Source organism: Callionymus lyra, chromosome 14, assembly GCF_982586985.1.
Source record: "Callionymus lyra chromosome 14, fCalLyr1.hap1.1, whole genome shotgun sequence".
Lineage (NCBI taxonomy): Eukaryota > Metazoa > Chordata > Actinopteri > Syngnathiformes > Callionymidae > Callionymus > Callionymus lyra.
Genome location: NC_141831.1, coordinates 22,839,011 through 22,862,599, shown reverse-complemented (window position 1 = coordinate 22,862,599; position 23,589 = coordinate 22,839,011). Strand labels below are relative to the sequence as shown.

Here is a 23,589-nt window from a genome sequence, read left to right as displayed (position 1 = left end):
ACAATAGGTGTGTCATAAACTGAAATAATATTTTAAAGGATTTAGTGTGTAATGTAGTTTGAAGTGAAAAACTGTTGAGGGGTAGAAATGGTCCTTTACCTGGCATTCAGGTACTGACCATTGCAACACAGTCAGATGTCTAGTTGTGTCAGTAACAATAGACTAAAAAGATGCAGGGTGGAATATTGTACATTAATTTTTTATTTATTTGTTTATTTTTACTGATTCCGGTTCTAAATAATAATTACATTTAAATACAGATAAACAACACCAATGGTTCAGGCAAAAATGGTCTCTTATGTGTCCAGTACTTTATATTTTTTCATCAAAATTAAATAAAAATGAGATGGCAACATTTTTTTGGGATAGCCCAAAGTGGGGTTAATTTACACAACATATATTGCCGTTAATCTGAAATGAAATATTTAATTTTAATATAAGATATTAAAAAAGCTCAATAATTATAAACAAATAAAATATATTATCTTTCATAATACTTTATTTTACATATAAAAGGCAAAATAAGAAATGCAAAATGAAGGTTTAATAATGTAAAAAGGTTTAGTGTTTTATTTAGTTTGAACTTGAACTTGATCTTGTTCTTCCTCTTATGTTCTTTTCTTATTTTATTTTTTATGTATTATTTTTTATTGTTTATGAAAAATTGCTGGCTACTGGCAAAAAAACTATTTCCCGAAGGAGAACTGTTGAGGGATCAATAAAGTTTTACCTTACCTTACCTTACCTTAACTGTTGAGGGGTAGAAGTGGTCCTTTACTTCCCCTGGCATTCAGGTACTGACCACTGCAGAACGGACAGTTACATTTTTGTCAGTAACACTTGAAACCACAATATTCAGGGGGGATTTTGCATGTTCATTGTTACTGTTTTTTCTTCATATTCCGGTTCTAAATAATAATTAAGTTGACATCCAGATAAACAATGGTTCAGGCAAACAAGTGTTTTTCATTCGCTCTCAATATTAAATGAAAAGTGGAAATGGCAGCAGTTTTGTCGGATCACTGTGGGGTTAATTTGCACAACATACAGTATATTGCTGTTAATCTGAAATTAAACAGTTCATTTTTCTAAAATATATTAAAAAGCCCAATAACAAATAATAAATATTATGTATCATGATGCTTAATTTGACATAAAATACGAAAGGCAATATTTAAATTAATTACGGATTAATAATTTTAGTAATAATTTAGTTTATTTCTTTCAAAAATAGAGTCACCATTGTATGCATCAAGAGTCGCCTGTAAATCTCGAGTCGTCACTGAAGCTTTTACGTCAGCACCACCGACCGGAAACACCCTCCCGTGCGCGTCTCTTCCGACTTGACGGGGCTGCGCATCTCACCGACCAGGAATAACCGACTTGTGAACGTTTCGGCCTTTTTTCTCCCCCGCCGCACCGTGGGACTGTTTCCGTGGGGCTGCAAGAGGGGTTAGTGGGGCTGCATCGTCCGCGGCGGACCTCCAGGGGGGTCAGGGTAGGACGGACATGACACTCATCCAGCGGGAGCCGTGTTTGTTTTGTGAGGCGACATGAGGCAGCGGGGGGTGCAGAGCCGCCACAGAGACGCTGGGCTCCGGCCAAACAACACCGCAGTTTAGCACCGACGCGGCCTCGCATCGCGTTTAGCGCAAACACTCATCTGCGCTTGTTTCTGGGGGTGGATTTTTTTTCTTCTTTCTGCAAAGTGCACGGCGGAAGAAGGATGCATCTCGTCTGAGGAACACCCCCCTTCCAGATCTTCCGTCGCTGCCATGACAGGCAGCCTCTCCACCGCGGCGCAGCCGGCCGGGCAGCAGGCGCACTGATCGGGGTCGCTGGTTCGCTTCTGCGGATGCAGTCATAGAGAAGAGTTCTGAACACGGTCGTGGTCCATCACTCAGGGAACATACGGGGAGGAAAAGGGAACAACATGTCTTCTCGCTCTGCATTACCGTCTGGGAACGACAGGAGCACCGGAGAGCATGTAAGTGCAGATGCATGAGTGTGTGTGTGTGTGTGTGTGTGATACAATCTGCCCGTGCACAAGGGGGTCTCCATCATTCTATCCTCCTCCTTGAATAAAAAGCGTCAGTGTGGGCTAACCTTGGGTGTCTGCGCAGAGGTACCACTCGGCGTGTACGCGCACCAACCCCATCACAGTCCGCGCACTGGATGGATGATGGTGTCACATCATATCCTCCTGTGCTGCTGCTGCTGCAGCCACAGACTGGATGGGTGGGACAGGAGCACAGAGAGAGACCGAATACATGTCGGATGTTGCGAGCGGATTACTGCGTAAAATGATGTGCGGTTCCGTTGCAACAGCGCCCAACCCCACTGTGGGTGTCACACTGTGCTGTGGATCACTGTGGACCACTGACGGCCTGCACACTCCAGCACCCAGTTTGATGGACAGCACCATGTATCAGTCTATGTTCGTCCGAAAATACAGCATCAAACCTCCTATAACATCTCATATTTACCTCCTCATTCACATAGACAAAGCATCCCTTTAAACATACACATTCCATATCATATTCTCTTGATGTTAATCCATCCTATATTCTGTTTTAATTCATCAGACTTGCTCATTTAAGTATTTATTTTTTTATCTGTCTCTATGACTTATTGATATCTTTCTATCATTCAATTTGTATTACATTTACTATAACATTTGACTCCGTCAACATATTTGTCATATTTGGCTGAAAATGTTTTGATTTGTATCCAAAGAAGTGCACAAATGTATAAAAAATAAAATGGTTAAAATTCTGAGACTGGTGTAGAGATAAGATTAGATCAAAACAAATTAAAATTAAAATGTTTTATCATGTACATCCTGAATTAGTTGCACATATATTCATGCAATCCTAACTCTTTATAATATCTACTCATCCATTGTGTATATAAACCTCATATTCCAGCTTTCATTCTTACAGATATTTTCATATCACATACCATCAACAATCCTGTATCATTTCCTATGTGAATAGAGTCTCATCTTTCTTCTATTCATTTCTTCTATCTTCTTTCATTTATGTATGGTTTCCCATATATATTTTTTACTTTGACCTGCAATGTAATCACTCATCCTACATAAATTTTGCCATCATCAATCTAGATTAATTCTATCCATCTCTTACTTTTTTCTCCTCCATTCTTCCCCTATCTCTCCATACAAACATATAAAATATATCTCAACTTTGTGTCCCATGATCATTGATATATAGCAGTTACTATATCATAACCCTTGTCAATTTTTTTTTTCTTAAAAATATTCCATCCATCTGGTAACAGTGGTTCATGCGTCATGTTGGATTATTACATTTGTATTAACGGGCCACACGTCAATAATCCAATTTTCTGGAGAATTGTTTCGAGATTGTCCAAATGGGAGGAGGTCCAGGGCAGACCCATGTCACCCTGGAGCGATCGTCTCTACTTTAAGCCTCTTTGACCTTGCATAAGTGTAGAAAATGGATGGATGGACAGATGAATGAAGTCAAACAGCTCACATGTTTGATGTAATTCAGCGACACTGAATAATCGCAACATGAACTGTGTGTCCTGCTGGAGAGCTGTCCCGAGTGTTACCAGAGCAAACGACTCCCTCAACCCATGAGTTGACGTCAAAATGGTGACTGATTGGCATTGCATTATGTCATTTCTCTCCTCTAAACACTTCTGGCAACACTCTCTCCATCTGTTTGTTAGCAGGGCTTTTAGCACAGAAGGATGGTTAAGCCAGGGAGAGTGTTTGTGCATGTGTGTGTGTACATAAGCGGTGAGTTTAAGAGGTGCATGATTGATTATAAATGCAGATCCTTCCAGTTGAATGGATCCGCTGTCATCACTCCACAATTGATTGATGATGACAGACGAGTAAATTCTAGAAATATTTTAACAATTGATGTGTCGGTGAGTTATGTTTGACTTCTGCAAAATAATGGGACCACCACGAAAACACTGATGCCATCTGAAACAAGATCCTAGACGTGGATAAAGATGACTATACATTATAGATATTTCCTATTTTAGTCATTTATTTGAAAGCAGAATTATCTTTTTGCTCAGATTCATCTATTGAATGACTCTTTTGGTAGAACCAGGATAAGTTAGAGAGCTCAGACTATGTCATCTGGTTGGCCTGGGAACGCCTAGGTATTCTCTAAGAAGAGGTTGGATAACTTTTACAAGATGGATTGATGAATGGCTTTCATTTATTTTATTGGAACCTGTATTGGCCAATTGTCATTCATTGGTAGCTTCTGTGTGATCCAAGGGTCACTCACTCACCAAATCTACTGTTGGTTATTTACATCGTATACTAATAATAAACAGTGCGACAAAAAAACTATTGACAATCCAAGCGTCTTTCTAGAAATATCGTAATGCTAAAGAAAATGCATTATCATGAGTCATGGTATTTACATGCATCACAGTCTTTGATTTTATTTTGTTACACTGGCCTGATATGGCCCCTGAGCTTTGAGTTTCCCCGGGTATGTAGCCCCCTTTGCTCTTACATATTCACGTACTTTTAGTATTCATTGTAAAATTACATTTAGGCCCGACTCACTCTTTAATTTCAGAGTCAGAATCAGAACAAACACTGACCTTTATTGTGGTGACATTATAGAATTTGAAAATATAATAATACAAAAGAAATAAAAACTGATTAATTAGATAAAAGACAATAATGGAGGTACGTCCTCAACCAATAGAGAATTTGTGTTTATAGTAAAAACTAATTGGAAGTTCCTGTTGTTTTGCAGATTTCCTGTCAGATTTTTGAATGATGATTTGTGTCAAGCTGCAGATAAATAAACTAGTTGTAAATGTCCAATTTAAATCATCTCAGTAAATTCCTATTATCAATAGACACTTGTTTGATTAAAATAATGTCTTAAACATAAGGCAGTTCCTGTGTTTTCCTCAAGCCTGTCCTGATAAGTTCATCCACCTTTTTAATTTCTATTTTTGACACGTTTGCATCAGGCATGATTTGATGAGCTAACGTTGCAGACCTCGGCAAAACAAGGTTCAAACCTTTCAGATGTTCCGGTCTTAGGGGTTGAGCCAACGGCGGCTTTGTTTGTCGACGTGTGTGTGTGAAGCAGAAAGCTTGATGTCATGCTGTGGGAGTGGAAGTGTGCTGCCTCAGGGCCTGGGACTGGCCAGGGACCACTGTGCCAGCATCTGCTCCCTTTTTTCTAGCCTGTGCTCTTTCTCTCCCACTCGTCTCTGTTCCCTGCTAATGTAGTTTGTTGTCCTCCTTCCTTCCTACCACTATCACCACCACCATTTCTTTCTCTTTGTCACATAATGAGGTGCGGCTTCAGACGGCAGTAAATCAAGCCCGGTCTAGATGAATATTTGTTTTCTCCATTACCTCATGCTCATAGATGGCTGGTATCTTCTGGAGTCCAGATTCAAGCGGCATCAGATGGTAACAAGATCTGTTCTCTGGCATAGCTCCGCGTTGATGAAGATATCAGCTCAATTTTGGAAATGCATGCTGAAGAAGAGGCACGTGTCCATGTGTTGTCATGGAAACCGAGTAGTAGCTCCAGTATCGGCGTTGTTGATAAGATCTTAAGATGATTTTCATAGAAGGGCAGTTTTAAGACATGTTGCTTCTTACAGATTTCAACTGTAAACACGAGTAGCAGCATATTATCTCACTGCTGATATAAACCAAAATATATTTTAGGCCTTAAAGATAATCTCCATCCAAACATGTGGATGCAAACGAGGTTCATTGATGCTACTTTAATCAGCCAATCAGCAGCCAGAATACTGAGCATTATGCTGCGGTCACATCTTCACAGGCTCATTTGTGCCTCCAAAAAAACCCCACTAGCCACAGAAATAACTGTCTCATGATCCTTGCTAGTCAGATAGATGACTAGCAAGATACACTGGATATTAGTAATTAATATATCAACATTAAAATGCACTTGTTTTAAATTTATTTGCTACATCTATCGCAACAAACACTTTTTGTCAAAGTTGCGTAATCAGTTTTTATTTTAACAGTGTGTACAGTTAATGCTGTATTATTTATATTCAATTAAAATGTGTATTTTCAAACATGTAAGACCAGGTAGTGCTCAAGAGTTCCGTGGACCGGTACCGACCGTGAAGCAAAAAATTCAGTTCTATTTGTTAACTCTTAAAATATATTGTATCCTCTCTGAAGTAACATTAGCATGTCACTCTTGACACATAAAGACCCTTGTTTTTATTCAGGTTTACTCGAAAATAAAGCTATAAACTAGTGAAAATTACCTGATTTTACTAAATGATTTATTTTGACTGAAGGTTGATTTGTGGATATAATGGCAACATTTAACCAGCCCTGGTGCATAAAGGTCGTCTAGCCCTGCTCTTGTATTTTATTTAATGGTGTAAACATTCTATACATTAGCTCAACTACATGTTAATACATATGCAGAGGTTTAACTGCAGAAATAAGTTTTATAAGAAGGTGTCTGGCATCATGTCAGAAATAATGGTCTAAGTAGAATCAGCAGATGAGAAAGATGAACTCAGGACGTTGCAGGACGTTTATAGTCTTCATCTTTCTCTCGATCACGATGATGGGATGAAGCGATATGAGCATTAAGAGGTTTTTTATGAAGTGAGGACACATTGCTGACGATTAATTAGCTAAAAGTCAACATCATTTTTATTCCAGCTCTTGCGTCAGCAAAAGCCACTGAAATAAAGCGCTTGTGTGAAGCCAAAATCTGCTCAGTGACCACAAATGCTGCAGAGTTGCTGTGAGTGATGACACAGTGTGACAGGGAGTTCCCTGGACATTCGCCCAAAAACACTTAAAATTCTGCCAAGGATCAGCATATTGTTTTTTTTTTTTCCCCTCGATCGATGTGCATAACCAGCTTGAGGAAGCTGAAAGAGCAAACTATGATCACCGTGATAGCGGAGACCTTTAGTGCTCCCTGGGTGAGGCCGTCCTGCGGAGTCTCTGCCAACCTGTTACGTTATATTGACGCTGTCAAGAATCTTCTTTGAAACGTCCTTCTTCGTTCTGTTCCAGCATGTGTCACTGGGGTCCAGCCGCTCTGACAAGGCCACGAGCCAGTCCAGTCGCTCGCTGGGGGCCCGGTGTCGGAACTCCATCGCCTCCTGCTCCGACGAGCAGCCGCACATTGGCAACTACCGACTACTGAAGACCATCGGCAAGGGAAACTTTGCCAAGGTCAAGCTGGCTCGTCACATCTTGACTGGCAAGGAGGTAAGACACTTCTCGGTGGGAGAAGAGAGGTCACTCTGATACTTTTTGTCATTATATACCTTAATAACTGAAAATAAATATCTGAATATTTTTGATTTCTCTTCTAGGTTGCAATAAAAATCATTGACAAAACTCAGTTGAATCCAACCAGCCTACAAAAGGTGAGTAGTTTTGGAGTTGTATATGTCAAATAAGGCTGTAGAACATGGGTGTCACACAGGGGGCCAAAATATACATTAACCAAGCTTCGGTAACAGGAAGTATAACTTACGTCTCTTCATTTTTGGAGGCTCCATTTATCATCTTCAATTGTGTTATCCTTTCCGAAGCAAATCTCTTCCCTTCAACTTATTTGTTACTCCTTTTGGAAGTCTCTTTATAATTGTAGACATTAAAAAATCTCTTTTCTTATCTTAAACATGTTAAAGTCTTTATGTCACGGTAGTAACAATCTATTTTGAGCAAACCATCTGGCGTGCCACATAAAATGACTTGACGGGCCGGATTTGGCCCCTAGGCTTTGAGTTTGAGTCTTGGGTTTTGGAATATATATAAAAAGCAGAAGCAAGCTGCTATTATTTTGGTCTTAAAACACAATTATTATTAATTATATTATATTATTTTAATTTCTTGTTCACGGTAGACTCCTCACCTTTATGAAACTGCCTGTCTTAATTATGTTTTTTGGTCTCAAAGAAACTGTGACGAAATGAATAGAAACCAATATTGTGGTTGTTAAATACAGTATTTCTTGAACAGTCTGTACAAACGGGGACAAGCTATAAAACTTTGCGCTTGATAATAACATGTATCTTGATGAATTGCGACATAAATCTGTCAAAAATGCTCTTGATCATCTAATTATTAATTTAGGGACGCAGGAGTTTACTCAGCGATTTCGACCACGAAGGTTCAGGGACGTGAGAGCAGCTGATCAGGAAGAAAAACTTGAGGATGTGATTATGTTTGGCAGGTGCTGGAGAACAGAGATCTTCTCTCGTTGCTCTTCGAGCTAATGTCCAGAGTGTGGGGGGGTGACTCATCTCGCAGACCACAGTCACCCAGCGCACCCTCTATTCTGTGCTCTTCAAAGTACAAGTCGACATATTTGGGGCAAAGTTCTGGCTGCGTGGTGGCTGTTTGTACCAGAATCTCTGTCTCCCCTCTCCTCTGTTGGTCAGCATGTGAGCGTGCATCTTGAGATGTAGGAGGTTTGTGGCACGCCAAGGTCAAAGGAGGGGGCAGCATTATTTAGTCGACGTAGAATTACAGTGCAGGGAGGGAGCCTGAAACTAGGCTACGGCGGCCATGAAGGCCTCTTGGTCATCCGGGGATCACACGCACTGATAACTCGACTGTGTCCCAGCTGTGTTGTTCAGGTGAACATAAAGAGCAACAGCCTTCTGAATGAAAGCTAGAGAGTGAAATGGTTCAGTCAACCAGGATATTCTTGCTTATGTGGGCCGTCACAGAAGCGTACGTTTCCTCCTGCCCTCTAGTCTTTGCCCCCTTTTAGGCTGATGAGCTTGAAGGAGAGCGAGAGGAAATAAATTACAGTTTATTGATGTCAAAATAGTTTCTGAATCATGTCTGTGGACTGGGATTTAAAATGGTCTTATATTTATGGTTACAATGTCATTTTCTAATTTGTCTGTGACATTGTCCTTGTAGGTATTGTTAGACAGTAATTGTTTGACTCCCTGATCTCCAGAAAAGTGAGATAAGAAAAGGCACATTCCTTTGAAAACCTGCAAATATACTGTATGTATGTAGAATGTGTTCCGGCAGCATTGATATATATTGTTACACCTGAAGCATCATATAAATCTAGCATGATTGTCAGTACTTACGATGAAGCAGAATAACCAACAGAAATCTTCATTAATTAAATCTTAAATGGGAAGTTTTCTTGTACGCCGATGACACCAATGTCTACCTCCTCCCTTCCTGATATTAAATAGCTTAGAAATAATATTTGAAAATGTTCCATGTGTAAATTCTGATTAGGGACATAATCCATCGAACTATTTTTGTCATCTGGTTGTTTCCGGTCCCTAATCTTCTCTGCGATCGTCATATTTACAGTACGGGCCGCAGCGTTGACGTAGTAGTTGTTATAAAAGCTTTATTAAATAAAGCGCTTTCCTGTGGCCTATGCACTTTTGATCGCATTTCATAATCCCGATTCTCACTCATCGGACTTCCGTCTAGCATGTCAGTAAATACAGATTTGGTTACCTCACCTGGCAGGGATATAAAAATCCCAAATTCGCGGGAGCTTCCTGCCTGGTGCTGTTATTGAGGCTGAGTGGCTGCTGAGAGACACAATGGAGCAACATTTAGGACAGACAGGCCCGACGCGAGCCGAGAGGGAGGAGCTTCAGCTGGGAGAGAATGGGCTGCAATCTGCCAGTGATTAGAGTGCTGTGCATGGTGTGGGCTGGAGACAATCCCACAGACATCAAAGTGTATATATTAGCATAATCTAAAGCGTAATCTGGACGAAAAGGTCGGTGGAGAAGAAGAAGAGGGAGCGATGTAATGTACAGTGTGTAAGACGGTTGTAAAGCTGCCCGTGTTGTCGACTTCCTCGTATAATACTCATGCATATTTATCCGTGTGGGTTAATTTTAGCCCACATTTTAATCCCCCACCTCTGGCTCGTCACCCGTGTGCTATTTATTCAGGATCGTTGGCTGTCACCGAGGTCAAACTTGTTGCCGCAGGATTGTTTTTATTGTTTTTCGGCGGATCTGACCGCGACACCCTGCTGTGAAGGGCGGGGAATTACTGGGTCAGTGGATGATGGCGACGATGATGATGGTGGTGGTGATGATGAGACGCTTCTGCACTACATATCCCAAGATTCACTTCAGCACAGCTGGAGGAGCTGGGAGAGAGCCCAGGCTTAATACCTGGGTTGCTATGGCAACAATGACGTTGGGCTTCTGCTAGAGGAGAAGATGGCTAGAGGAGTTGAATGAAGGAAAAGGGAGACTCAGGAGGAGGTGACAGAGACAGGAAGTGGTTTTGAACCTTATTTTTTTCATATTTCTTTTTCATATTTTTCTTATTATTTTAATGATGCTATCCACTAGTTTGGCAGCTACCCATATAACCACAAATCACTTTAGGGCAGTGGATCGGAATGGTGCCCAAAATATTTTTTTAATCCTCATGGAAGAGAAAATGTTGAACCTGGGAGTGCAGGTGGATCTAAATCCAATCGTATCCAATCTAGATCTGAGTCAATTGTCAACACAATATCAGAAAAAGAAAAAAAAATAGGTCCCAGCAAATCACAATGCACGCACAAATGTCCTATTAACAGGCAGACACCTCGAGCAGAACCAGACTCGCTGTGAATGATCTGCTGCCGTGACTGGCTGGGAGGGACAGGGGGGAGAAAAAATACTAACCAGATGAGGTTATCAAGTAGTGAAAAACACTATTAATAATTAATTGATGTTTTATTTCCTCTTTCTAGCTTTTCCGGGAGGTACGAATAATGAAAGGCTTACATCACCCCAACATTGGTAAGATACTTATGTTGTTTACTAAGATGATGTGTTTTCATGGCCTCCATGCGATCGGAAGGAGACTCTGAATCCCTTCTAAAGAAGCGAGTGCAGAAAGCCGCGTGTCAGATTTTGAGTGGAGGTCACAGGGTTCCCAAAGCCCAAGTCGTCGTCGTATGGATCCACCCCCCCCCCCCCCTCTGAGCAGTATTAGCAGCAGGCTCCTCAGTCTTAAGACAGACCGACAGAAGGCTGTGTATTATTAATAACCTGAGCAGGATGTGTTTGTATATATTTGATGTTAATCTGATTGCGTGTTGGCCTACAGTGCAGCTGTTCGAGGTGATTGAGACGGATAAGACCCTTTACCTAATCATGGAGTACGCCAGTGGAGGTAGGTGCAGCATCCCTATGTCACACTTATTAGTATCATGTTCAGGATGCTTGGCCTTTAATCATGTTGTGCTGCCTGTGTATTTTAACTTGTATTGCTTATGTTTTGGGGACCAAAAAAACGTTTTATCCATTTAATAAAGATCATTTTATTGAATATTTAACATTTATATAGTGATGATAATATTGTTCAGATGGAACAAATTAAATCCTTAAATCACAGTGAAAAAAATCCTTAAAACATTAAACAACAACATTTTCATGAAATTTGTTAAAGATGTGCAGAAATAAATGCTGCAGCGCAGTATCCACAAGAATTGACCTCTAGTGACCCCCCAACCAGTTGAGTTTGAGACCCCGGATCATACTTCCCACAACCTTTCACAAAATTATATTAGTTTGATTTCCTGATTTTTTTCACAGCATTAATTATCTGAATAGTTTGTCGCACAATATATAAGGTTTCCTCTTCACCAACACAACACACATCAATGTCTCCCATCTTTCATTTAACTCCTTTGCATTGTGGTCAATGTTCTTTTAAAGTTAAATGTGGAAATTTAAGATTTCTGTTTCCGAGATATCAGCCTCTGAACAGTTAATCTTCAATCTAGCCATATGTATTTTATATTTATATACCCCTGTATGCCACTTTCAAATATTTTGGTGGAGGCAGATTTTAATACCTGTCAATCCGTACTAACTTCATTATCAGTAAATGGCTGGTGTGCAGCTATAAAGATACTAATTTTCATGTTGTTTTTATATGATGTCCATGTTAATAAGGCAACAAGTAAGGTACACATCATCGAGGTCAGACAACAGCTCACATTTGTTCACCAATCACCGGAGAATACAAGAATTCCACACATAGTGGTTGATCCCAAACAAAAGGAGTTGAGAAGGGGGCCATCTTTACCCCCGTTTTATCATCAGAACTGAGTAGAAATTTGATGATTCAGCATTTTGACACTGGACTGCTGCAGCTGCTCTATGACACTAGCTCTGTCTTTGCTTTTTTGACCTACAAGTTCTTCTACCACCTTAATCATCTTATATTTGAGATTTATTTAAAGCAATGCAAGTTGATTATTAAAATAAACCTGCGGATTCAAATCTACTTTGGCAAGAAGACAGTCCATTGTGAAAGCCACGGTTGTTTACACAAAACAAACACAAGTACAATGGGACTTCCTGTCTCTCTTGACCTGGTGAAAACACACCAGATCCACACGGCTGTTCTCAACCTGTTTTTCCGAGTGACCAAAAAGGTCATATTCATATTCCCACTCTGACCTGTCTTTAGGTGAAGTGTTTGACTACCTCGTGTCACACGGAAGAATGAAGGAGGTCGAAGCCAGAGCCAAATTCCGACAGGTACTCCCATCTCCCACACAAAAGATGCTTATAACTGCCTCCCCCGTCAACTGTCGTCTCGTGTCCTCAGATCGTCTCAGCCGTCAACTACTGCCACACCAAGAATATCGTCCACAGAGATTTAAAGGTGAGAAGTCAGTGGGCGTGTTGGGTTGAATTCAGAAAGTGTGGATTAAGGCCACTACGAGACTAGCACGTTTCTTTCACTGACAGATTACCCTGGATGGGAAGAAATAATCTGGGACTAATCTCAATCCGTAATTGTAAAAAAGGAACCTTTTCATTTGGAAATTGCGGAGCATTGTTTTCACTGTCGGTCTCTCTGTGCGTATGTTTTCTTAAGATGAATTGCTCAATGAAGTGAGACCAGACACACATATAAATGTACAACATGAGTCACGTCCGTCTTTTCCGATACTAGGCGTCAACCCCTCCCCCATTTTCTCATTTGCTTTTCCTCGTCTTCAAACTGTTACACTCTTTTCCCCCTCCCCCCCTCCATCATCCGACCTCTGCCGTCCATCCTCTTCATTAACGTACGTGTGAATCAGGCGGAAAACCTTCTGCTGGACGCCGACGCCAACATCAAGATCGCAGACTTCGGCTTCAGCAACGAGTTCACGCTGGGCAACAAGCTGGACACATTTTGCGGCTCGCCTCCGTACGCCGCCCCGGAGCTCTTCCAGGGCAAGAAGTACGACGGGCCCGAGGTGGACGTGTGGAGTCTGGGAGTCATCCTCTACACGCTGGTCAGCGGCTCGCTGCCCTTCGACGGGCAGAACCTGAAGGCAAGTGGGCGGAAGCAGGAACTGCGTGTCTGTCTGGCTGCACACAGCCAGGAGTCTCCAGGGAGTTATGTCAACAGTGAAAAGATTCCAGACTTTATTGTGGGAAGACTTTGCTATGGCCACGCTCAGTCACCCCTACAACAGTGTACAGTGAAAATAATAGCTGTTTTTCATCTTAATATTTATGTTGTGTATGTTATGTATGTTCTTTTTATTTACACGCCAAACCATTTTAACATAAGCATGTCCACTATATTCAGCAGGTAATTATGGCTAATAATATCTTGAGGTTTTTCTATTTAAATTAGTGCTATCAAGTTATAAAATTAATCAAGTTAATCCCAATTATGATGAATTTATAATTAAAGATTTACATGTGAATATGCATATTTTAAGTAAACAAGTGCATAATGAACAGGTCTAGTGAAAAAAACAACAGTTTTTTTATTTTTTTACTTTATCTTGCTCAGTAAGTATTAACTTTAGTTAAGTAACTTTAAGTTTTCATCGATTACTTGTTTTATGATTGTAGTTACTAACTGAAGAGCGCATGAAGAACCTGCCACAAAACTTGCTCTAAAAACCTTTTTAGTTTAAAAAAATAGAAAAATAACATTTTCAGAGAAAGTATTAAAATGGAATGAATGTTCAGAAGGAAATAGTTTATTTTTTATGTCATCATGTTGTTGTTTATCAATAGTTTCTAATGCTAACTGTTTTGGTCAACAGGAGCTGAGGGAGCGTGTGCTGAGAGGGAAGTACCGCGTGCCCTTCTACATGTCCACAGACTGTGAGGGGATCCTTCGTAGATTCCTGGTTCTCAATCCCACCAAACGTTGCACACTCGAGGTGAGGATGATGAAGATGTTTATGGGATTGACTTTATTGTTTAGGCAGATTAACAAGAAGGAAGCAACAAATGAGGATTATGCACTAAATGATGGCGATTGGTTTGTTTTTTTGGAGGATTATCAAGGCTATGGCAACTTCCAATAGGAAATGATAAGATTTATAACATTTGGAAATGTTGTATGATCATCCAGTCTTCATGTATTTTAAAGTATTCCACAGAGAGGCTGTAGCGCAAACTCACACGTGGGGCTGCATCTAAATGTAAAGTAGCAGGTTTTTGGACATTCCAGGAGAAAACAAAGTCAATTCTGGAACAGGAACATTATAAGATCCTTCAATCAGACCTGATTTAAATTTAGAAATGAGTCACAGAGATAGGTTTATGTTTTAAATCAGGTGTATCCAACCTTTTGTACGGTGGACCAGTTAATTGTCAGGATTGTATTCGCACATGACCTGATAGAAATAGCTAAAAATACACAAGATGGTTGTGTATTTGCATCGCTGTATATTTGATTGTATGTCGACAATCGTGTGCTAATTTGTGCCAATGTGTGAGTTTATTTATATTGAAGGATTTACTAATTTTCACTAATCTAGAGTAACATGCATATATAAAAATCTGTTTACTTTTTCTAAACGAATCACTGATAACGGTCCCCCGGACCAGGGGGTTGGCGACCCCTGGTTTAAATGGCTGAATAAAAGAAAGGTTAGGTTCAGCTGTTGTCAGTTACACTATTTACACGTTTAAATCTTCTGCTCACAGCAAGTGATGAAGGACAAGTGGATCAATGCAGGGTATGAAGGGGACGATCTGAAGCCTCATATAGAGCCGGTGGAGGACTACAGTGATGCCGCCCGCATCGGTGAGCAAACGCGTAGCGCAGGAGTCTACTTCAATATTAATATTGAGTTTGTGAATGTGATTGATGTTCTGGGTGGTTTGTGTCCCTCAGAGGTGATGGTTGGAATGGGCTTCACTCCAGACGAGATCAAGGACTCGCTGCTCAATCAGAAGTACAACGAGGTCACGGCCACATACTTGCTGCTGGGCCGAAAAGAAGTGGGTTTACGCGTCAACAAGAGGTTATCCGTCGTGCTGTAGTTAAACAGGCTTGTTATCTGCTATCTCAGGAGGGCACTGAGGCTCGAACAGGGAGCACCTTATCGCTGGCAAGGGTGCGACCGAGCCCCATCACTAATGGAACCAACAAGCACTCTTCGACTACCGGCTCGTCCTCCTCCTCCACCTCGTCCTCGCACAGCAAGACCCAGCGCAGTGCCTCCACCTACCACAGGCAGCGACGACACAGCGACTTCTGTGAGTCTCTTTTCCGACGCGAGGTCGTCCCCTTGCTAACATGTCGCTGTGATAGACCGTCCCGGTGCTCTTGCTGCAGAATATTCCTTATATGAGTCTCTATGTGTCTGTGCTCTGCTGTCCTCCACAACAAAGGCGGGCCCTCCATGCCCGTCATGCACCCCAAGAGGAGCCCCACCAGCACAGGCGACAGGGAGCTCCGAGAGGGCCGGATGCCCTCACGTAAGGCCAGTTGCAGCGTAATGGGGAGCCACAGCCTCCCCCCCTCTAGTCCCATGGTCAGCAGTGCCAACAACCCGAACAAGTCTGAGATCCCGGACCGCCGCAAAGACATGACTGCCACCACGGTTAGCGCTTCTGTCCCTTCTTAACTCCAGAGATGTCAAGCTTATTTAACCATCTAACTCTAACACAAGATGTATTCTCTCAGGTTTAAACTGAAACTTTCCGTGAAACTGTGTCATTACACAAAGTTAAAGTGAAACAATCAAACTCAGTTGAAGTTTTATTTTAAATTTTATATATATACCCATTTAATCATTCTGGTAGCACTGATAAACTTCCATGCATATTGTATTTAATTTGTATCTTTAAGGTTTTTATTTGGTCATAAAATGCACAGTTTTATAATTGAATGAGTTATTAGTGTTAACCCCCCCCCCTGTATTGCTAATACATAATCTATTATGCACTATGTACAGTAAGAGATTAAACGTTTTACATTTAAGGGAAAGTTTAGCTCAGAGGAGTATTGTGTGTTTTATCTTTTATTTTTGACATTTTTGAATATTTGGAAGAAGATAAATGTATTTACTTGACACTTAATAATGACTAATAACCAGTTATTATAGGTTTTTAGTAAACAACCAAAGTTTTGCTGTGTGAAATATGTTTAACCTCCTTAACTGACCCTCCACTATTATGATATTGTGTGTTTCTTGTTCCTCAATGTGTAGAATAACATCCCTGGAAGCTCCATGACACGTCGGAATACATACGTGTGCACGGATCGCTCCGGCGGCGACAGACACTCCTTACTTCAGAACGGCAAAGACAACAGGCATGAAAACTTTTTTTTTTAGGGTTTTAATCTGTCATTTGTTTGATGCAGAAATAATTCTATTTTATTTTGTTGTTGAATATTTAGACTTGGAGTGGAAGAATTGTTTGAGAAAACTAGTATCTTATTATACGTGTTGTTTGTGTGTTCCATTTACATACAGTTAACCTATTTTTCTATCCTCTCAATGAAAATATTGTTTATTGTAAAGTCCAGTTAAGAAAAGCTGGAAATCTTTTGCACTATTTTTCTACATAGCAACATTAGCATGCTAGACATGCTAGCAAAAATGTTGCTTGATAAATATATTTTTCAAGTCTCCATCATATTCATATCATTGATTTAAATTGTATATCTAAATACAAAACGTTTTGAAGACAATTATAATAATTTTATAATATTTATAAAATTATTATTATTATTATAATTATTATTATAATTATTATAATTATTATAATTATTATAATTATTTTAATTATTATAATTATTTATTATTATTACTAATTATTATATAGTATTATAGTATTATATTAATAACATTCTGTACACCCACATATACCTTTATTGCATTTTTTTATTCCCCCCACAATTTATAACTAAATATTTACATATCCCTGCAAAGCTCGGTTGTTCCTGAATAGAGGAGTATTAGGCCTACATATATTTTGGAAGTACCAGCTCTGACTCCCGGATTTAGTTTTCCCAGTTGTAGGTCATCACCGGTGTGAGTCAGAGGACGGGCATAATCCGTGGATTATTTTTTGTTTTGTTTTGATTGTTGTGTCCACCTTCTGCTTTAAACTAACATGGACATGTTTGTTTCTAACAAACAGCCACGTGACAAGTGTTATTATTTTGGCTGAACTAGGCACGAAGATAATTTCTTGACGGACATGTTTCGGAACCGTCGGATTTAACCTTCCCGTCCATGTGTGCGCAGCTCTCTCAGCCACCGCATGCCTGCAGCATCACCCTCCACACTCAGCATTTCCGGAGCAGGCGCCGCCTCCTCCTCCTCCTCCTCGGACCGCTGCCGTCTGACCCGCGGCTCTACAATCCGCAGCACCTTTCACGGAGGTCAACTGAGGGACCGTGGCCCCCCGGTCTACTCCGCGCCACCCACCTCACCCACCCTGTCCCACCATGAAGCCAGCCCGCTGCCCCACGCTCGCACCAGGGCGACTTCCAACCTCTTCACCAAGCTGACCTCCAAACTCACTCGCAGGTAGCTTGCGTGTTGATGTGAACACGTAGACTGTGAAACACTTGAAATCTCACTGCACTACTAAATAATTATTACAAAATTGTATTATTAATGTATTAATAAAGATTCACAAACACGTGATTGTAACTTTTGAGTTTAGAATGCTCAAGAAGGAATGTTTCTGCCATCATAGTTACTGAATGTTTGGTTTTGTTATTTAAAAAAAATAAATTATAGCCTAGAAGTGTCAATTTGATTTGATACATTTTGGCTTCAAAAGTGTTTTTCCGACATAAAATGAAGAAGCTCAATAATATATATTTTAATTTTAATTTTGGTAAAGTGTATAACAGGAATGATTGAGTATTCCAATTGCAAGCTAGAAATGTCAAACAATAGTCAAATAAATAAAAATGTAAAGTCACAGTTAAAACATTTCCAGCAAAGGCATACAGGTATTTACATGTTTTTTTTTTAAATTGGAGAGTTGATTGTTTGTCAACATTTAAGGTGGAAAGTACAGCTGAGACATAAAAATATCACATTTATTCAAATTACATGGTACATTTTGATTCAAAAATATTGTTTATGATTCTAAATGATTGGCCTTACTGTTAGTATTTGATGTTTAAATTATCAAATGTACAATTAAATTGCAGGCTCCACATTAACCATAACATGAACGATTAGAAAAGGGATAAACTCAAAGTCACAAATGTTCTAGCAAAGGTATAAAGGCGTTAATAATTTGTCAAAATTCAAGGTGGAAAAGTACACCTGAGACATAAAAAAGGAATAAGATGAGGATAAAATGATTATTATTTGAAATTAACAAAACACTGCACACCTTTCTGTCTGTAACTTCTGGTCTGTTGCTGGTTTTCTACTCTGTTTCTTGTACCTCCTGCTGGCCCCACACTGTCTCCTTAAAAAAAGGCGAAAAAGTATTTAATTTCAGGTGTGAATCTGTCGTTAGACTGTAAAGAAGCGTTTCATCCGCACCAAAGAAATCCTGTTTCTGTCCCAAACTTGTGATCTGATTCCTTTCATCGTGAGCCTTGGATCCATGCAGAACATCTTATTCAGACTGGCCTTTTCGCAAGTCCTTTTGTAACCCTGGATTATCTACCGCTCCCCTCTCCTTCCAGTCGTCATAAACACACATGTCTAATCTTATCAAACCTCAGCTTTATCCTCGCCAATCAGCTCCGCGCTGCGCTCTTTTCCACCACATACTCTCCTCTGATTCAATTATACTCTCTTTTACCCCCCTCTTCCCCCTTTTTGCCTTTGCTCTTTCTCCCATATCCCCCTCTATTTCTCCACGTTTATGTCCGCTTCCTCCCTTTCCCCGCCATGGCATCAGGGTCAACCTTGACCCTTCCAAGCGCCAGGGCTCAAACAAGTCAGTCTCGGGTTGTACTCTTCCACAAGGATCAAAAACAGTTAGTAAGTTCCCATGTCTCTGGCTTCTCTCTCGTCTGCCTGTTCTGCCGCTACCTCTGTCTGGAATAACTTCCACCCGTGAATGTTTGCCTGACTTCCTCATACGTCGATGAGTTCCGCTTGCATGTTCTGTTCATCATCAAGCATGATTTAAGTGCAGAATCATCAGTTTCTTCCCCTTCCTATCATAAACTCACGATCACCAATTTATACAGTATCTGTAGGATTCAAATCATCTTGTGTTGTGATATCTTATCTTGTGATAAACAACCATCATTTATACCTGCATGCTGTAAAGACTCTGTGTAAGGTGGGACCCCCGTGAGGGCTGTCGTGCACATCACATGCTTGTTGTTGTTGATGCTTGCTTTTGTAATCTGGATGACAAGATAGCAGCTCATCCCGCCTCTGGATTAACCTTCGCTTTTCTGTTTGTCCTGCAGGGTCACAAATGAATCTGAGGGAATCAGGAGATTTGCGGTCACAAGGTACATTTTTGTCATCTGTCAAAAATTTGCCTGTTTAAAAAAAGCAGATGTGATGCAGCTGGATTTATAATGGCAAGGTTTAATCAATTCATTTTGTAAAATGTAACTTTTCAGATCTTATAGCAGTTGTTTTTTGATTGAAACTGTCTTGTTGTTTTTTTTAAGAATTATATTGAATTAAATAATTTCTATATTGAAAGGTTGATTGTTGTTTGTTTGTTGATTGTTTAAACATAGAGTTGGATATTCTAATTCTTATTCTTTTTTAAATACAATATTAGAAATATTGGTTTAATATTGCCTACAGACAATATTGAATCTAATAGGTCATGGATTAAAAAATATTGAATTTAGGAAATTTATTTTTGAATGATTGGAATTAGAATATCCAACTCTAAAACAATATGTATTAAATCTGAAAATATTCGAATTCCAAGACAATTTATGAAAGAAAGAAATTGAAGAAAAAAAGAGTTAACCCTTTAATATAAAAAATATTAAATAAAAATACAAAAATAATGAAATACAAATTCAAAGCGTCAATATTTGAAATTTTAATCATTCAATATTTCGATGCCACTGATACATTTCCTTAAACCCTCCGTCATCTCTGGGTCAAGAAGACCCGGTGGCCCGACACATACCACAACACAATACTACAGAATGGATGCCTAAAACACATTTGTTTTTCGGCCACTGGGTCACCTTGACCCAGAGGTAACACAAGGATTACATTTATTTCCATTCATGGTACACCAATGTCACTCTGGTGAGTTCCTTAGTTTAAAGGGTCCTAAATTAGAACTCCTAATTGAGGACCCTATGAGTTCTACAATACCCACTTTTTCCACCAAACTGCTTTACATTATGTGTCAGTGGTTTTGCATTCATTACCATAATGGCTAAAATACTAAGAGTAATTTTGGTAGTTTTCCAGGATGAAAAAACAAGAAACCAATCGGCTATTTCTCTAAAAAATTGACATGTCCTTGCAATTCTACTGTTCTTACATTAGTGGGAGCCAGAGACAAATATGTTCAATGTTATGTACCTCTGCTTTAATAGAATATGTTGGTACAATACATTTATGATTGTTTTATTGATTTAATAATAACAAATAAATAATCTTATCCTAAAATCAGGAAATCATCAAAAATCAAATTATTCAGGTTGTTTCACCTGAATGAATCCTCATAATAGGGTTTGATTTCCTCTCCTCACAGTTGCCATCTACCTGGGAATCAAAAAGCGCCCGAGCCCCGGGCCGTCGGACGTGGCTGGAATCTGAGAGGCGGTGGGCGGCGGGACCCTGCGGAGGTGGTCCTGGCTCTGCGGGAGGCAGCACTGGGATGTGGCTGCCAGGTTCACCATGCCGGCCCCTTTCTGCTCTCTTGCACCCACGGCGTGGCGGGGGGGCGCGTAGCTTTCGAGGCCGAGGTGTGCCATCTTTCCACTGGCACCTCCGAGACTTCTAACGGGGTGCGCTACACGAGACTCTGGGGGGCGCCAATAGCTTTTCGGGACATTGCCACCCAAATCTCCAAGGACCTTGAACTATAACATGGAGGGTGTGCTTGTGTTCTGGTGTGAGTGTTCCGTGTGTGTGTGTCTGTCTGTGTGTGTGTTTGTGTGGAGGGAGGAAAATGTCTGAAGATGTGACGAGAAGCAGGGAAGGGGCGAGGGGCTGGACCCGAAAGACTTGTCTCTTTCATAACTCTCCCCCATACTCTGCACACACACCCACACACACCCCCACACACACACGCTCACACACTTCACCATAAAGACACTGAGGTTGTCCGACTCATCACAAACAGCTCAGCCAACGTCTCCGATGAGCGACTGCACCACTGGACCTGATCAGACAGATTCTTTTTTTATTGCTACTCTAGCCATAATAATATTTTGTTATGTATTATTCTGCTACTTGTTTTTATTCTGTGTCATTTTTCACTCGTCAGACATGGTCGTCCGCGACCGGCCACATCCTCTACGACCATTTCTCTCTCCGTCAACGGCCACATGCTGACGAATGTGTGGCGGGACAGAGTTGTGTTGCACTGACTGGTGCACATGCAGCAGTTCAGAATATCGGGTCACAAATCTGATGTTTTATAAATGTATATATATAGTGGCTTCTTCACCTCAGAGCTTCATGAAGTTTGATCTCACGTTTGTTGTCATCAAGAGTTATTCTAGGACTGATTATTGTCGAACACACAATCTGGCCGCAAAACTGTTGCAACTATCAAAGCATGTCCTTCAATCCCTGAGACATTTTTGGATGACCAGAGCTACAACTGTGCAACTGCCAGAGAGAGAATCAGGCAGGTGGATAATGGCAGAGAACTAATAGAAAAGCTCTCAGAGAACTAAGACCTCTGCAAAGCAACTGATTTTTCAATCATATTCGTATTTTTTTTCATTTTTCAACCCATTTATATTGCCCTATATACATATACAGTATATATTGATGCATTTTTTAGCATTTGGAATATTTTTCTTAGAAATCAGCCTGGTTTTGGAACTTTCTTACACAACCCACTTCACAAGAGTTATTATAAAAAAGATAAAAAGAAAAAAAAAGAGCTTACAAGTTGATTCCAGTAGTCTAACAATTGACAAGTGACATTCTAATCCATCATATTTATCTTTTTTTTTTAGCCATGATCTTTGAATTACCCAATTTGTAATGATGCTTTGTGTGATTGATTGAACAATGATTATATCAATTTTGGATTAAGTCAAGGCTCAGTTAAAGGCCTTACTATTGTAGTATTGTGAGCTCTGGTTCAGATGCCATCAACAAAGTCTCAACATATGTAGCCAAATGTACTCAAGTTATGAACAAATTTGTCCGCCGTCCAAAGTGAAGTTTAAACATCTCCCAAAAGCACATACTGACTTTGGTAAACATTTGAACAGTATGCTGTAAATGTTCAGTGCAACACACTCTTCTGTCGATGGCCGCCACACTCTCAGCACTCGTCATCTCTTTAAATGCAGCGTATTCTTGAGACTATCTCGTCGATACTCGACCCGAGCACGCAGGAGGAGATTGTTGCCACTGGTAACTGCTGACACGGATCACAGTTCTGGTAACACTCTCGTGACCCGTCCAGTGTTTTTGGTTCTTCAGACGTCACCTCAGCCATCTTCTCAATGTAGTAAAGACGCCAAAACTGGATCTGCCAAGTAGCATATTACACACACGCTGTCTTCTTGTGACACTATATAAACCTGTCTGTCCATTATCGACGACTGTGGGCTGTTGGGGATCTACGCAAGAAGGTTCTGGCGTGGCACGATGAAGGCATTGTTTTTTTCTTGTCGGTCCAGTTGCCTTTAAAAGTGAACTACCCCCAGCGCCTTCATACAGTACATGTTAATGTAAAAAAAAGACAAAAAAATAAGTGACAGAAAAAAAGGAGAAGACTTTCTATTCTCCCTCCCTGTTTTTAGTGAATAACGTACTGTGATATTTACGTAGGCTACAGAGATCATGTTGTTTGGCTGCTGATTTACTGTTACAATCTCTCAGTTGTGGCTTTGCTCATGGTGACCCAAAAGCTTCTCCCTCTATCCCTATTCGCCAATTTGAACCCCCCCCCAAATCCATTTCACTTTTTGTTAGTAACCCTGTTGTGCAGGGAGAGACGTCCTCTGCACTGTTGTACACACATCTCCTCTCAGTCCTATGATGTGTTCTGCTTCACAGAGGGTTTGAGCAGACGCCACTGTGGACACCGAGTCTGTCCTTGTCCTCTCCCTGGACGGTACTCATTGTGGTGTATATTAGCATTTTGGTAATATAGACCTCAATGCACTTTGCTTTGACTTGAATCAGCTCCTTCCAGTGTACCTGTATAGGTAAT

General features: G+C 40.4%; 1 protein-coding gene across 3 annotated transcripts; it reads left to right on the top strand.

Annotated features, from left to right (window-relative positions):
• The first annotated feature begins 1,385 nt into the window (after positions 1–1,385).
• Positions 1,386–23,283, top strand: mark4a (MAP/microtubule affinity-regulating kinase 4a). Of its 3 annotated transcripts, XM_087807761.1 has the most exons (18): positions 1,387–1,987; positions 7,067–7,264; positions 7,372–7,425; positions 10,752–10,800; positions 11,111–11,176; positions 12,482–12,552; positions 12,623–12,679; positions 13,104–13,340; positions 14,070–14,189; positions 14,962–15,061; positions 15,152–15,258; positions 15,330–15,516; positions 15,652–15,863; positions 16,473–16,576; positions 17,517–17,801; positions 19,147–19,229; positions 19,670–19,714; positions 20,938–21,152. In XM_087807761.1, exons 1-18 carry the CDS (start codon positions 1,934–1,936, stop codon positions 21,000–21,002), a joined length of 2,094 nt encoding a protein of 697 aa, XP_087663887.1. In that variant the 5' UTR covers positions 1,387–1,933; the 3' UTR covers positions 21,003–21,152. The 3 variants fall into 3 exon arrangements, with proteins under 3 accessions (XP_087663886.1, XP_087663888.1, XP_087663887.1); XM_087807760.1 differs by lacking the exon at positions 19,147–19,229 and having other exon boundaries at positions 1,386–1,987; positions 20,938–23,283; XM_087807762.1 differs by lacking the exon at positions 19,147–19,229 and having other exon boundaries at positions 1,386–1,987; positions 15,613–15,863; positions 20,938–23,283.
• The last annotated feature ends 306 nt before the right edge of the window (positions 23,284–23,589 follow it).